Genomic DNA, 12,252 nt, shown 5'->3' with positions numbered 1-12,252 from the left:
ACTTGAAGATTTAGCAACGGGCTTTTTAGAGCTTGTACGAGCAACTTCTCTCGACCTCTTCATTTTGACGGGATCGTTTCGATGTTTTGATCTATTTTCTATAAAACTCAAACCAGACTCCATTACTATGCTTAAACTTTGAGAATTATACACATGCAATAAGTAACTCGTAGATTTTTTATTTAGTAAAATTTTAAAAAATTAAGAAATTAAACTACCCTCACAAAATAAATTGAGGAAGATGGTGATGTTCAACTTCTTGATAAGATAAGATTTGTATAATCAAACCTTGATATCTTTTAAATATGATAGATGAAATTTTATGTAATAATAGAAAGTTAGGATATATCTTTATTTAAATTTTCCTATATAAGGGATTACATAAAATGATGAAGGTCAAAAATTGAGGATCACCAATTTAAGGGGCAAAAATTAAAATACTAACCAAATAATTTGGAGGCATTTGTGTGGATGACCCATTGACATATGATGGACAAATAAAAAGCCCACAACTTAATTGGGTTCTGTCTCAGGAAGATGACAAAAGGCCCATATAGACGCTGCAAAAACCCTATCCAACCGAACTGTCCAAACATTGAAGTAAAGTACTTACGGCTTCTCCACCTGTAATTGTGAATCCTTGCGAAAATGGATACTCAGGCTCCTCAGATCAGCAAAAAGCGAAAGGTTAATCATCAAATTTTCTGTATAAGATTTCTTAATGAAAATTGTGGGAATAAATTTTACGATTGTTGTTTCAGTTTGTGGCGGATGGAGTATTCTTCGCTGAGCTGAACGAAGTGTTGACACGTGAGCTGGCTGAGGATGGATACTCTGGAGTCGAGGTCAGAGTAACCCCCGTCAGGACTGAGATCATTATCAGAGCCACTCGTACTCAGAATGTTCTTGGTGATTCCTCTTATTCCAGTTTTATTTATTCTATTTCATTTTCTTAATTTAAGCGATTTTATGAGCAAAACTATTGTTGAAAATTATTTGAGCAGAATGACTAATAGACTGATTTGTATTGCGGAGTTGATCTCTGTTTGTGATTGAGACATAATTGTATTTTTTTTTTTTTGTATTTAATGTGGATATTCCATTCAATTTAATATTCCTGATTAAGGCTTGAAACTAAGAAGCTGCTACTTTCATAGTTCATGATTGATCAACTAGTGCATGATTTGCCCTACCTAAAACATATGTTTTCAATTGGAAAATTTGTTTGATTTAGTATTTTGTTACTATCTCTTAAAGCTCCATTTTGATTTGAGATCTAATTGGCTAGCAGTTGTACATATTATTACTCCACTTCATTTCCTGGTGGCCAGTTTACAAATGCTAGTATGGATAGGGAAAGAAAGTGAATTGGAGCGAAGTCTGGAGTAAAATGGAAGGGAAAAGAATTGGTAGAATAAGGGCTTTTTTTTGTTATTTAGTTTTGTAATAAAGAAGTGCAAGAAGGAATTGGGAGATAATGTTTCATATTATACGTGCCCATTTTTTCCAAAACATGTTTGTCTTCTCAAGTAAAATTGAGGTTCTCTGAAGGAGGAAAATGTGTGAACATAACCCTTTAAAATTTCAATCGAAGGTAATGACCCAAGATCTTCTCTTATGTATAAAAACAAAGATCTTTGGTAGGAAAGAGATGGCCAAAAACAAATTTGTGAAGGGCTACAAAATCATTTTACCCTCTCTTGAACTGTGAGTTCTCAAGTCTCACACTGTATGCTGCCATACTAGTCTTTTAACTTGCAAGATAATGTATTTGTATGGAGAAAAAAGAAAGAAGTATAAGGTTCGCCTCTCAATAACTTATCTTGCATCATATTAAGAGCATGTTTGGATGGGCTTTTGGCTTATTTTTATCTTTTTGATAACATGTGCTCAAAAGCACTTTTTTAATTTTACCCAAATACTGCAAAAGTACTTGAAATCTATTTTGGGTTAAAATCACTTAATATAAGCCAATCCAAAAGGGCATTAAAAACATCAAGTTGCATAAGTAGTTATTAACCTCTGATATTTCTCACTAAATCTAAGCCACTCTGAAGATTGTACTTGTAAGAGGACTTTTTGCCTGGTGGGATTGAACTTTTGATTGACCTTTTATGTCTTCATTTATTTTTAGTAGTGCATTTTTTTGTTTAAACCGATTTATGTCTTAGGTGAGAAGGGTAGGAGAATCAGGGAATTAACGTCAGTTGTCCAGAAGCGTTTCAAGTTTAAAGAGAACTCTGTGGAGCTTTATGCTGAGAAGGTTAACAACAGGGGACTCTGTGCTATTGCTCAGGCCGAATCTCTTCGCTACAAGCTCCTTGGTGGTCTTGCTGTTAGGAGGTAATAATATTGATCTGCATTCCAGATGTTATGTCATCATCAAACATAGTTTATGATATTTTCAATGTTTTATATCTGTAAATCTGCAATGCTCTTTTAGTGTCAGCAATCAATGGTATTTGTGTATCTATTTAATCTTACTTTTTCCTCCTTTCTTTTCGGTGGTTTTGCTATCAGTATTCTTGGTTCTGTTAGAAGTTATCCCATGTATATGTTATATTCACAAAACAATTGATGTTATAGTACCAGTGCTTTGTTGGATGATAACTATAAAAAATGATACCATGCCATTCATTCTATGAAGTGTTCTTGTCTTCATGCAGTAACCATCAAGGCATATTGCTAAGAACCGTTATTATGTCATAGTAAAATTGAAAGGAGGTGCAGGTTTTATTTCAATATCCAATTTGCATTTTAGACCTTGTTCCTAGCCTTAATTTCCCCCACCAAGCATGTATCTTGTCTCCAGCTTATCCGTCATGTATAAAGCAAATAGGTTGACTTAATGCCAAATTTGTGTTGGAAGATGACTATACCAAGTGAGCTTTGCCAATGACATGTTGAGTTGTTAAATATTTACACCTCTGTCCTTGGATAGCGAAATTTTGAAACTTGTCTTGAAGTTCTTATGTAAATATTTTTGGGCTTCAGTCTTTTATGTTTAATCTCTTTCAGATTATTCCCAAAAGCTTAATGATTATCTCCAACAGGGCATGCTATGGTGTTCTGAGATTTATTATGGAGAGTGGAGCCAAAGGATGCGAAGTATGCTACTAAGAAGCTTGATTCATTGTTTTGGATGATGTATAAATTATGGTGGCACCTGATTTGATTTTGTTGTACAGGTGATAGTGAGTGGAAAACTGAGGGCACAGCGTGCTAAATCCATGAAGTTCAAAGATGGCTACATGATTTCTTCGGGTCAACCTGTCAATGAGTACATTGACTCGGCTGTAAGACATGTTCTCTTGAGACAGGTATGTTCTTGCTCTCTGGTGAAGGTTGAAGATGAAATAGTATCTAACTTCTATTGTTGAGTTGCCTCTGTTTCCCTCTTATGCCCCATATTGTGAATAATTTGGATATCGTATGTTGCAGGGAGTACTTGGTATCAAGGTCAAGATCATGCTTGATTGGGATCCCAAAGGAAAGCAAGGTCCAACAACTCCTCTTCCAGATATTGTCACCATCCACCCTCCCAAGGAGGAAGAACATTACATCAGGACGCCCACAGTGGTAGTGCCTGCTGAGGTTGCTGCAGTCCCTATTATGTAGAGAGCAGACCATGGTCGAAATGCCAAAAATACTATGTTCTACTAAAACCTTTATTGTTGTGTTTTTTTTTGGTCTTCTTGGTGCTGTAGAAGCAGGTTTGGACATTTTCTTTTTTGGTCTTCTTGGTGCTGTAGAAGCAGGTCTGGACATTTTCTTTTGCCGCACTGACAATCTTTCAGATCCAGAGATAAATTCTTGTTCAAGTAATAATAGGTTATTCTGTTGTTTATTGTTTCAGGCCTTTCTGTAATCACGCATCTGGGTTCTGTTTCTTGTTTATTTTATTTTTTTACTTAAACCTGATTAAACGATGTGGCGGAGAGCTAAAATACGTTTTCATGTCGAGAGCTAAAAAATACGCTCTCAAAAGTGAGTGCATTTCGGTCGCACCAAATGCGTCTTGTTCAGTTGGTGTATGGAGCGGCTTAAAAGCCGGTCAAGTTAGAGAAGCAATACTTTGTGGCTTTATACAAGTAGGAGTGAGCATTCGTTTTGTTCGATTTAATTGTTTAATCTTAGTTTGATTTTTTGGTTTTCGGATTGACGAAACTGACAATCGTAATCAAATTGAAATCATTTCGGTTTGATTTGATTTTTATAAAATCGGTTTGGTTATTCCAATTTTTTATTTCGGTTTTAAAATTGGTGAATATTTTTATAAAAAATAATTTTTTCAAACTTAATTTTCATTTTCAAATATAAAGAACTCAACATGCATAAAATGAAATGAAACAACTATAAGTTTAAAATAATACATAATTGCATTATGCATAAGTTTGCATTAACAAACACATCATAAAAATAGTTCATAAAACAACACCACAAACTGCTTCTACACAAACAGCTCATAAAATAGTTCAAAGTCACTAAAAACAGTCCATAAAATAGTCTGATCGGTAAAACAGTCCATAAAACTTATCAACCATTATGCTTCCTTTTTTGACCAACTAAGAACACCAAAAATCCTCGGATAACATTTTCCCAATATTCAGAGCAGATTTTATTGAAATCTATCAAATAACATAAGCTGCAAATACATTTACAAGTAAAATAAGAAAATCTAACTAAAAAAAATATGGAGTTCAAAACTAATAAACAAGTAAAATTAAAACACGCAAAATAATAAACAAGTAAATATCACAATAAACAATGGAGTAGAATAACTTATTTCTTCCTCGTACACTTGCAAGTCTAATTCAAAATAGAAAGTAACAGTGGAATAATTTACTTGACATTTACTATGAAAAAAAAATAATCTTTTTCTAAAGCAACCTGAAAACTGTTAAACCCGTGAACATTTACAACCTTGGATTTTTACAAACCTTGAAAACTAATAACTTGAACATTTATAACCTTGAACATTTACCAGAAACTCGTGAACATTAACAGTACATCATACAGAGTTCATAACTAATAAGCAAGTAAGAACTAAAATCACACAAAATAATAAAAAAGTAAATATCACAATAAACAATGGAGTTCAATCAAATATGTAAGAACACGCCAATCATCAAAAGAAGTAACACAAACACATGGTAGTGCTCTCTATTTTCTTGTCAACCTTTTATCTACTTCAGTTATAACGTTATCACTGATTTCAAATCTAGAAAATAGTAGAAGTAGAATTAGAAGTAGAAGAAGAACCCTAAAATACACTTACCTACAATCAACCACAATTCATATTTGCTTATTGACAAGTAAGTCATTTTTGAAAAAAAATATGACACTTGTTAGTTGTTAGTTGATATGCAATATAAATAAGAAATTATTTACATTATAATGAATACAAAATTATAAAATTCTTACCAACTTCAAGTTGGTTAAGATATTCTAGATTTTCCTCGATATTAATTAAAATAGGTTCACGTCTAAGCCAATCTTGAAGACAAATAAGAGATTGCACCAGTTTAGGAGTCAATGAACCCCAAAGGAATCAATAACACACCCTCCCGTGCTAAATGAACATTCATATACGACATTGAATATGGAAATGACGAACACATTATGAGCCATGTCCGTGAGAATGGAAAATCTCGTCTCATTAACTTTCCACCAACCTAATATATCAATTTTTTCTGAATCTGACTCCATTTTTTCAGCAAGATATTTTCTCAATTCAGATTTACTGCTTGGACCTCCACTAATTTCTTTATGCTTCTCAAATTATCGTTTTGTTCTCATTATTTTTCTTTTTTAAAATTTTTCATAACCACTTATAGTTGAAGATTTCCAGAATAAGAAGTAGATGAATTTTTTTTATTTCTTAACATAATGTTCAAACAAGGCTTTCATATATGTTTCCATTGATTCAGACAACTTGTCCCCACTTTCTATTCCAAACATGTCCATAATTACAAAACAAATATATTTTAGTTTGTTTGGGGATCCAACAAAGATGAAATAAAGATCATTTTGTTCATTTTTTTCGGATCACCTTGATACTTTTTGAACATTTTCCTCATACTTATTGTCATTTTTTTCAAATTAGAATCTTTATTTTCTATCATCTCTTTCAAAATCAAATCAAGCTCAACAATTTCCACAAAGTGTACACTGTTAGTAACATATTTTGAATCAGAAACTTTCAAAGTATGATCATAAAAATTTTACTATTGTCCTCATATTTTTTCGATCCTCACTTGTAAAGGCACCTGGATTATTTCCATCTTCATAAGGAGAGGTACGAAGATAATCCAAAAAATCATTATCATAGAAACTATATCTTTCAAATGCAAGCTCAAAATGTTTTGTTGTTTCCAGCATTAAGTTTGTAGAGTTCCATCGAGTAGGAACATCTAAACATAAGGATTTATTACAAGTTATCAATTGAGTTTTACAATATTCTTTGAACTTTTTAACTCTTGCGACAGATTATTTAACATACTTCATAGTTTGTCTCACTTGCTTGACAGACTTATCAATTTCCTTCAACCCATCTTGCAGAATAAGATTAAGAATATGTGTCATACACTTAAGAATATATGTCATACACCTCACATGAAGATGTTGACCCTCCATTATGTTAGTTTTCCAATAATTTAATTATTTAGACATTTCTATCACTGTAACATCATTGGAACTAGCATTATCAACTGTAATACTAAAACAAATATTCAAACCCCATTCAAACAAATAATTAGTAATGAAAGTAGCCATATCAATGCCTTTATGAGTAGAAATCGGACAGAAATTTATCACTCTTTTATGCAATTTTCAATTTGTATCTATAAAGTAAGCTGTTAGACACATGTTATTGATCTTTTGTATAGATGTTTAAATATTTGTTGTAGGACAAACTTTTGGATGTACTTCTTTGAAAACCTTTTTCAAAACTTGTTTCTCTTCATTGTAGAACTGATAACAATCTCTTGTCAAGGTTTTACGAGAAGGAATATGAAAATGTGGGGTTGTGACTCTCATGAAATTTTTAAAACCTTTCTTTTCAACAAAACTAAATGGAAACTCATCAACAACTATCATTTGGGCTAAAGCTTCCCTACTTCATCCTTGATCAAATGTGTCACGACCTAATTTTCTTAGGTCATGATGGTGCCTACCACAACCCACCAGTAGGCAAGTCAACCCATAGTCCGAAATGGCTAGTAACGGACTACTCAATAATACAAGGAAAAGAATGTGAAATAAATGAAATAAAGATCAATACATAATATAATCCCAAAATCTGGTGGTATCAGTATAAGAGCTTCTAATATTACAAGAGTACAAAAGTGAAACAACAACAGAACTACACTGATACAACTTATCTCTGAACACAATATAGAGATTAACCTAATACAAAAGAGAGAGATAAGTAATACTCCAAATTCTAGGAGCTCACTCTAAGTCTCTAAACCATGGTTGCTTCGTATGATGCACACATCAACGGCGATAACCCATACTATGATCTGTAGGATGTAGAAATGTAGTATAAGTACCAAACGAATGATACTCAGTAGGCAACTGCCAACTAAGCTCCAAAGATAAAGAAGATATATACAACATATAAATAGAATAAAATCTACACCCAAGGGTCCAAAATCATATAACAAGTCAATGAGAATAATAAGAGATAACTATTCTGATCAAGTCCCAGAGTCTAACATAATAAAACTGAGAAAGTATCAGGGTGGACTATCTTATTATAGCCACAATTAATGGACGTCAATACTATACCGTATATCCCAGGATAATATACGAATGGAGAGCGAAAGAAGATATATATATAGCAATATACAAGGCCAAAAAACAATATACAATCTGTACAAACAAAGGAAGGGATACATAGTAGTGCTATATATTTATACAACAATAACAACATACCCAGTATATTCCCACCAAGGGAGGTCTGGGAAGGGTAAGTGTACGCAGTTCATACCACTACCTCAACGTGAGATAGAGAGGCTATTTCTGATAGACCCCCGACTCAAAATAAAACAATCTAAGATAAGATAGGGAATAGTAATAAAACAAGAAAATATACTAGAAATTAACATACTCAATAATACCCAAAGCAAGATACTTCAAGTATACACCAAAACATACAACATCCTAACTCAGACTAACCTTCTACTCTAATTCGTCTCCTCCACTACTTCCTATCCAGGGTTATGTCCTCGGTAAGGTAAAGCTACTCCATGTCATGTCTAATCACTTCCCTCTAATATTTCTTTGGTCTAACTCTACCTCGCTTGAAACCATCCCTATCCAACCTCTCACACCTCCACACTAGGGCATCCATACTCCTCCGCATCATATGAACGAACCATCTCAACCTTGCTTCCCTAATCTTGGCTTTCACCAAAGCAACTCCCATCTTATCTCGAATAACCTTATTTCTAATCCTATATTTTCTAGTATACCCACACATCCACCGAAGCATTCTCATCTCTGCCACCTTCATCTTTTGAATGTGAGTCTTCTTAATAGGCTAACACTCTGACCCATATAGTAGAGCCGGTCTAACCGCTACTCTATAGAACTTGCCTTTAAGTTTGAGAGGTACCTTTTTTTCATACAAGATACCAGAGGCGAGCCTCTATTTCATCCACCCTGTCCTGATCTGATAAGTGACATCATCGTCAATCTCTCCATTCTCCTAAATCATCGACCTCAGATACTTGAAACTATCTTTTTTGCTGATAAAATGAGTGTCAATCTTAACAATCATATCGGACTCATGGGACACCTCGCTAAACTTACACTCCAAATATTCCATCTTGGGCTTACTCAATCTAAACCCTTTAGACTTAAGGGTTTGCCTCCAAACCTCCAACTTAGCATTAACTCCACTACAAGTCTCATCAATCAGGGCTACATCATCCATAAAAAGCAAACAATAAGGTACCTTATCCTGAATGTGCCGTGTCAAAACTTCCATCACCAAGGAAAAAAGAAATGGACTAAGCATCTTGATGTAACCCTATCAAGACAGGAAAGTACTCTGAGTCCCCTCCCCTCATTCGAACTCAAGTCTTGGCTCCGTCATACATACCCTTAATTGCCCTAATATAGACTATAGATACACCTCTAGCCTCTAAAAACCTCAAAAGAACCTCCCTGAGAACTCTATCATAGGCCTTTTATAAGTCGATAAACACCACGTGCAAATCCTTCATCCTTTTGCTATACTGCTTCACCAATATCCTGACGAGATGGATGGCTTCCGTAGTCGAATTCCCTGGCATAAATCTAAATTGGTTTTCAAAAATAGCAATAATCCTCCGCAACCTCAACTCTACCACCTTCTCCCAAGCCTTCATAGTGTGACTCAACAATTTAATACCCCTATAATTATTGCAATCATGAATGTCGTCCTTATTCATACACAATGGAATCATCGTACTCCACCTCCAAGCTTCAGGCATCCTCGCCGCCTTAAAAATTATGTTAAACAACCGAGTCAACCACCCCATAACTACCCCTTTTGTGCACTTCTAAAAATCCACCGGAATCTCATCTGGACCCGTCGCTCTACCCCTATGCATCTTACAAAGAGTTCCCTTAGCCTCCTCAACCTTAATGCGCCTATAATAGCCATAATAACGAAACCTCTCAGAATGATCTAAATCCCCCAACACAATGCTAGTATCCTTTCCATCATTCAGGAGCTTATGAAAATAAGACTGTCATCTCTTCCTAATATGACCCTCCTCTACCAAAACTTTGCTGTCCACATTCTTAATACACTTCACCTGATCCAGGTCCCGAGTCCTCTTCTCCCTAACCTTGGTGAGCTTGTATAATTTTTTATTCCCACCTTTACTATCTAACGATGTGTATAAACTCTCGAAAGTAGTATCCTTAGGCCTCGTGGCTGCTAACTTTGCCTCTCGCTGAGCAATTTTATATTCCTCTCTATTCTTCCATTTATCTTCTTTGTCCTTACTCTTCATCAACTTTACATACGCTCTCTTCTTGACCTCCACTTTCTTCTTCACCTCTTTGTTCTACCATCAGTCCCCTTGGTGCTTGTTCGAACAACTTCTCGAGACCCCTAACACCTCACTAGCTGTCTCTCTGATGCAGTTGGTAGTCTCATTCCATATACTATATATATCCCCTCCACTTTCCCAAGCCTTTCTATCCATCAACTTATACCCTATATCCAATGTACTAGCCAAAGTTAACCTGCCCCATCTAATCCTCGATTGATCCTTCGTACCTCTCCTCCTTTACTCATTTATGATCCCCAAGTCCATCACCAAAAGCCTATGTTGGATCAAAAAACTCTCACTCGGTAAGATGTTACAATCCTTATAAATACCCTTATCCCCTTTTCTAAGAAGCAAGAAGTTAATCTGAGTCTTGGCCACCGAACTATAGAAGGTAACCAAGTAAACCTACTTTTTGGGGAAGTTTGAATTAACTACCACTAATCCAAACGCCCGAGAAAAATCCAAAAATGCACTCCTTCAACATTGCTTACATTAAACCCATGTCCTCCATACATATTATCATAACCTTTCAAAGAAGACCCTATGTGCCCGTTGAAATCCCCTTCTATGAAAAGCTTTTCATTACTAGGGACACTCCTTAATATCTCATCCAAATCCTCCCAAAATCTCTTTTTCTCTTCATTATCCAAGCCTATATGGGTGCATACGCACTAATAATATTCCAAGAAGACTCTCCAATAACTAGCTTAATTGATATTATCCTATTATTGACCCTATCTCTACCACTTGCTTCCTAAGCTCATCATTTACTAAAATACCTACCCTACTACTATTCCTCACGCTTCCTGAGTACCACAACTTATACAATCTACTACTCTTGCCTAAGAACCTACCCATTTGGTTTCTTAGAGACAAGCTATATTAATTCTCCTTTTCCTAAGAATTTTTTCTAACTCTAAAGACTTTTTTGATAAAGACCCTATGTTCCACGACCCTTCTCTCAACCTATAGTCATCCTTAGCCCTTTTACCCTTCCTACCTCCTGCCCCTAACCCCGACCATGACCCATGCCTTTTCCGAAGATATGACCCTACTGCAATACCATCAATCACAGCCACCACAGACAACACTGACCAATAACACTAAGAGCACAAAGCTTGGATAACAACTAAAAAGTACTACTAAGAACAATAAAAAGCCAAAACATAAATAGGATTAACAAGTAAAACACTATTATGAAGTCCAAAAATTAACAAGTAAGTCGTCACCCACAATCCAGATAGTCAGCCAAGACCCAAAGAAAAAGGAATCAAAATAGGAATAGTAAGCAAAACAACCAATAGGAGCCCCTAGAATCAAGAAAGCTATGCACACAACTATAAAAGAGGAGCGAGTGCACCTGATCGATGCTGGATTGAGTCCGTTTACTTGATTGAGTCACTGGATTCCAGTAATTTGCGGTAGAAATTGGTCACCAAAATAGTGTTGTTGTCGCTGGAATAGTGTAATCGTTACCAAAATTTGCACTTGTAGTACTTGCAAAAGGGTTATAAAGAAATAAAAAAAAAGAGAAAGAATGATAAAGAGGTGAAAAGACAAAGGTCGCTAGAGTGAGATTGTTGGAATTGTGCCGGCGTCGATGGCGGTGCAAGAAAGAGTCGCCGGCCGAGATGAATTCTCCGGGTAATCTGGCCGCGAGGAAGTCACCAGTAGATCTGAGGAAGATCGAACTTTTAAAAGATTAAAGAAAAGTTCTTGAAGCAAGGAGGAACCAAATTCAAAGAATAGACTTCTGGAGAAGCTACTCTTAAAATATCCATAGATGAAAAAGCACTAGTCAGGTAGAAAGGAACTTAATAGAAATAAGTGCTTTGAAAGCTAACTCTTCTCATAATTGAGAGGTAAGAAAATAATTAAAAACGGTCTAGTTCCATAATTATATATATATATATATATATATATATATATATATATACATACATACAAACATACATACATATAAATATGAGGTCATCTCAAAGCATAACCTAGATCATCATATCCTCATTCTAGGACCTCATTATAATACTACCAGGATTTAATACTATCATACTCAGGGTTTCTAATCCATATGGATAGACATGAAATAATCGTGCATAATAATACCATCATAAGATAGAAGAGGTTGTACACATACCTCAGATCTTGATACTGGATAAATGACCAATCTGTCATAAGGTAGCCATAATAATGAGCATAA

The 12,252-nt window shown here is 35.0% G+C and overlaps 1 protein-coding gene across 1 annotated transcript; it reads left to right on the top strand.

Moving 5' to 3' along the window:
• Positions 1–450: 450 nt before the first annotated feature.
• On the top strand, positions 451–3,855 carry LOC107870733 (40S ribosomal protein S3-3). Its single transcript, XM_016717342.2, has 6 exons — positions 451–687; positions 762–909; positions 2,172–2,343; positions 3,054–3,108; positions 3,189–3,320; positions 3,442–3,855. Exons 1-6 carry the CDS (start codon positions 649–651, stop codon positions 3,616–3,618), a joined length of 723 nt encoding a protein of 240 aa, XP_016572828.1. The 5' UTR covers positions 451–648; the 3' UTR covers positions 3,619–3,855.
• Positions 3,856–12,252: the final 8,397 nt, after the last annotated feature.

Source organism: Capsicum annuum, chromosome 5, assembly GCF_002878395.1.
Source record: "Capsicum annuum cultivar UCD-10X-F1 chromosome 5, UCD10Xv1.1, whole genome shotgun sequence".
NCBI lineage: Eukaryota > Viridiplantae > Streptophyta > Magnoliopsida > Solanales > Solanaceae > Capsicum > Capsicum annuum.
The sequence above is the reverse complement of the archived record's forward strand: the minus strand, read 5'-3'. Positions and strand labels throughout refer to the sequence as shown.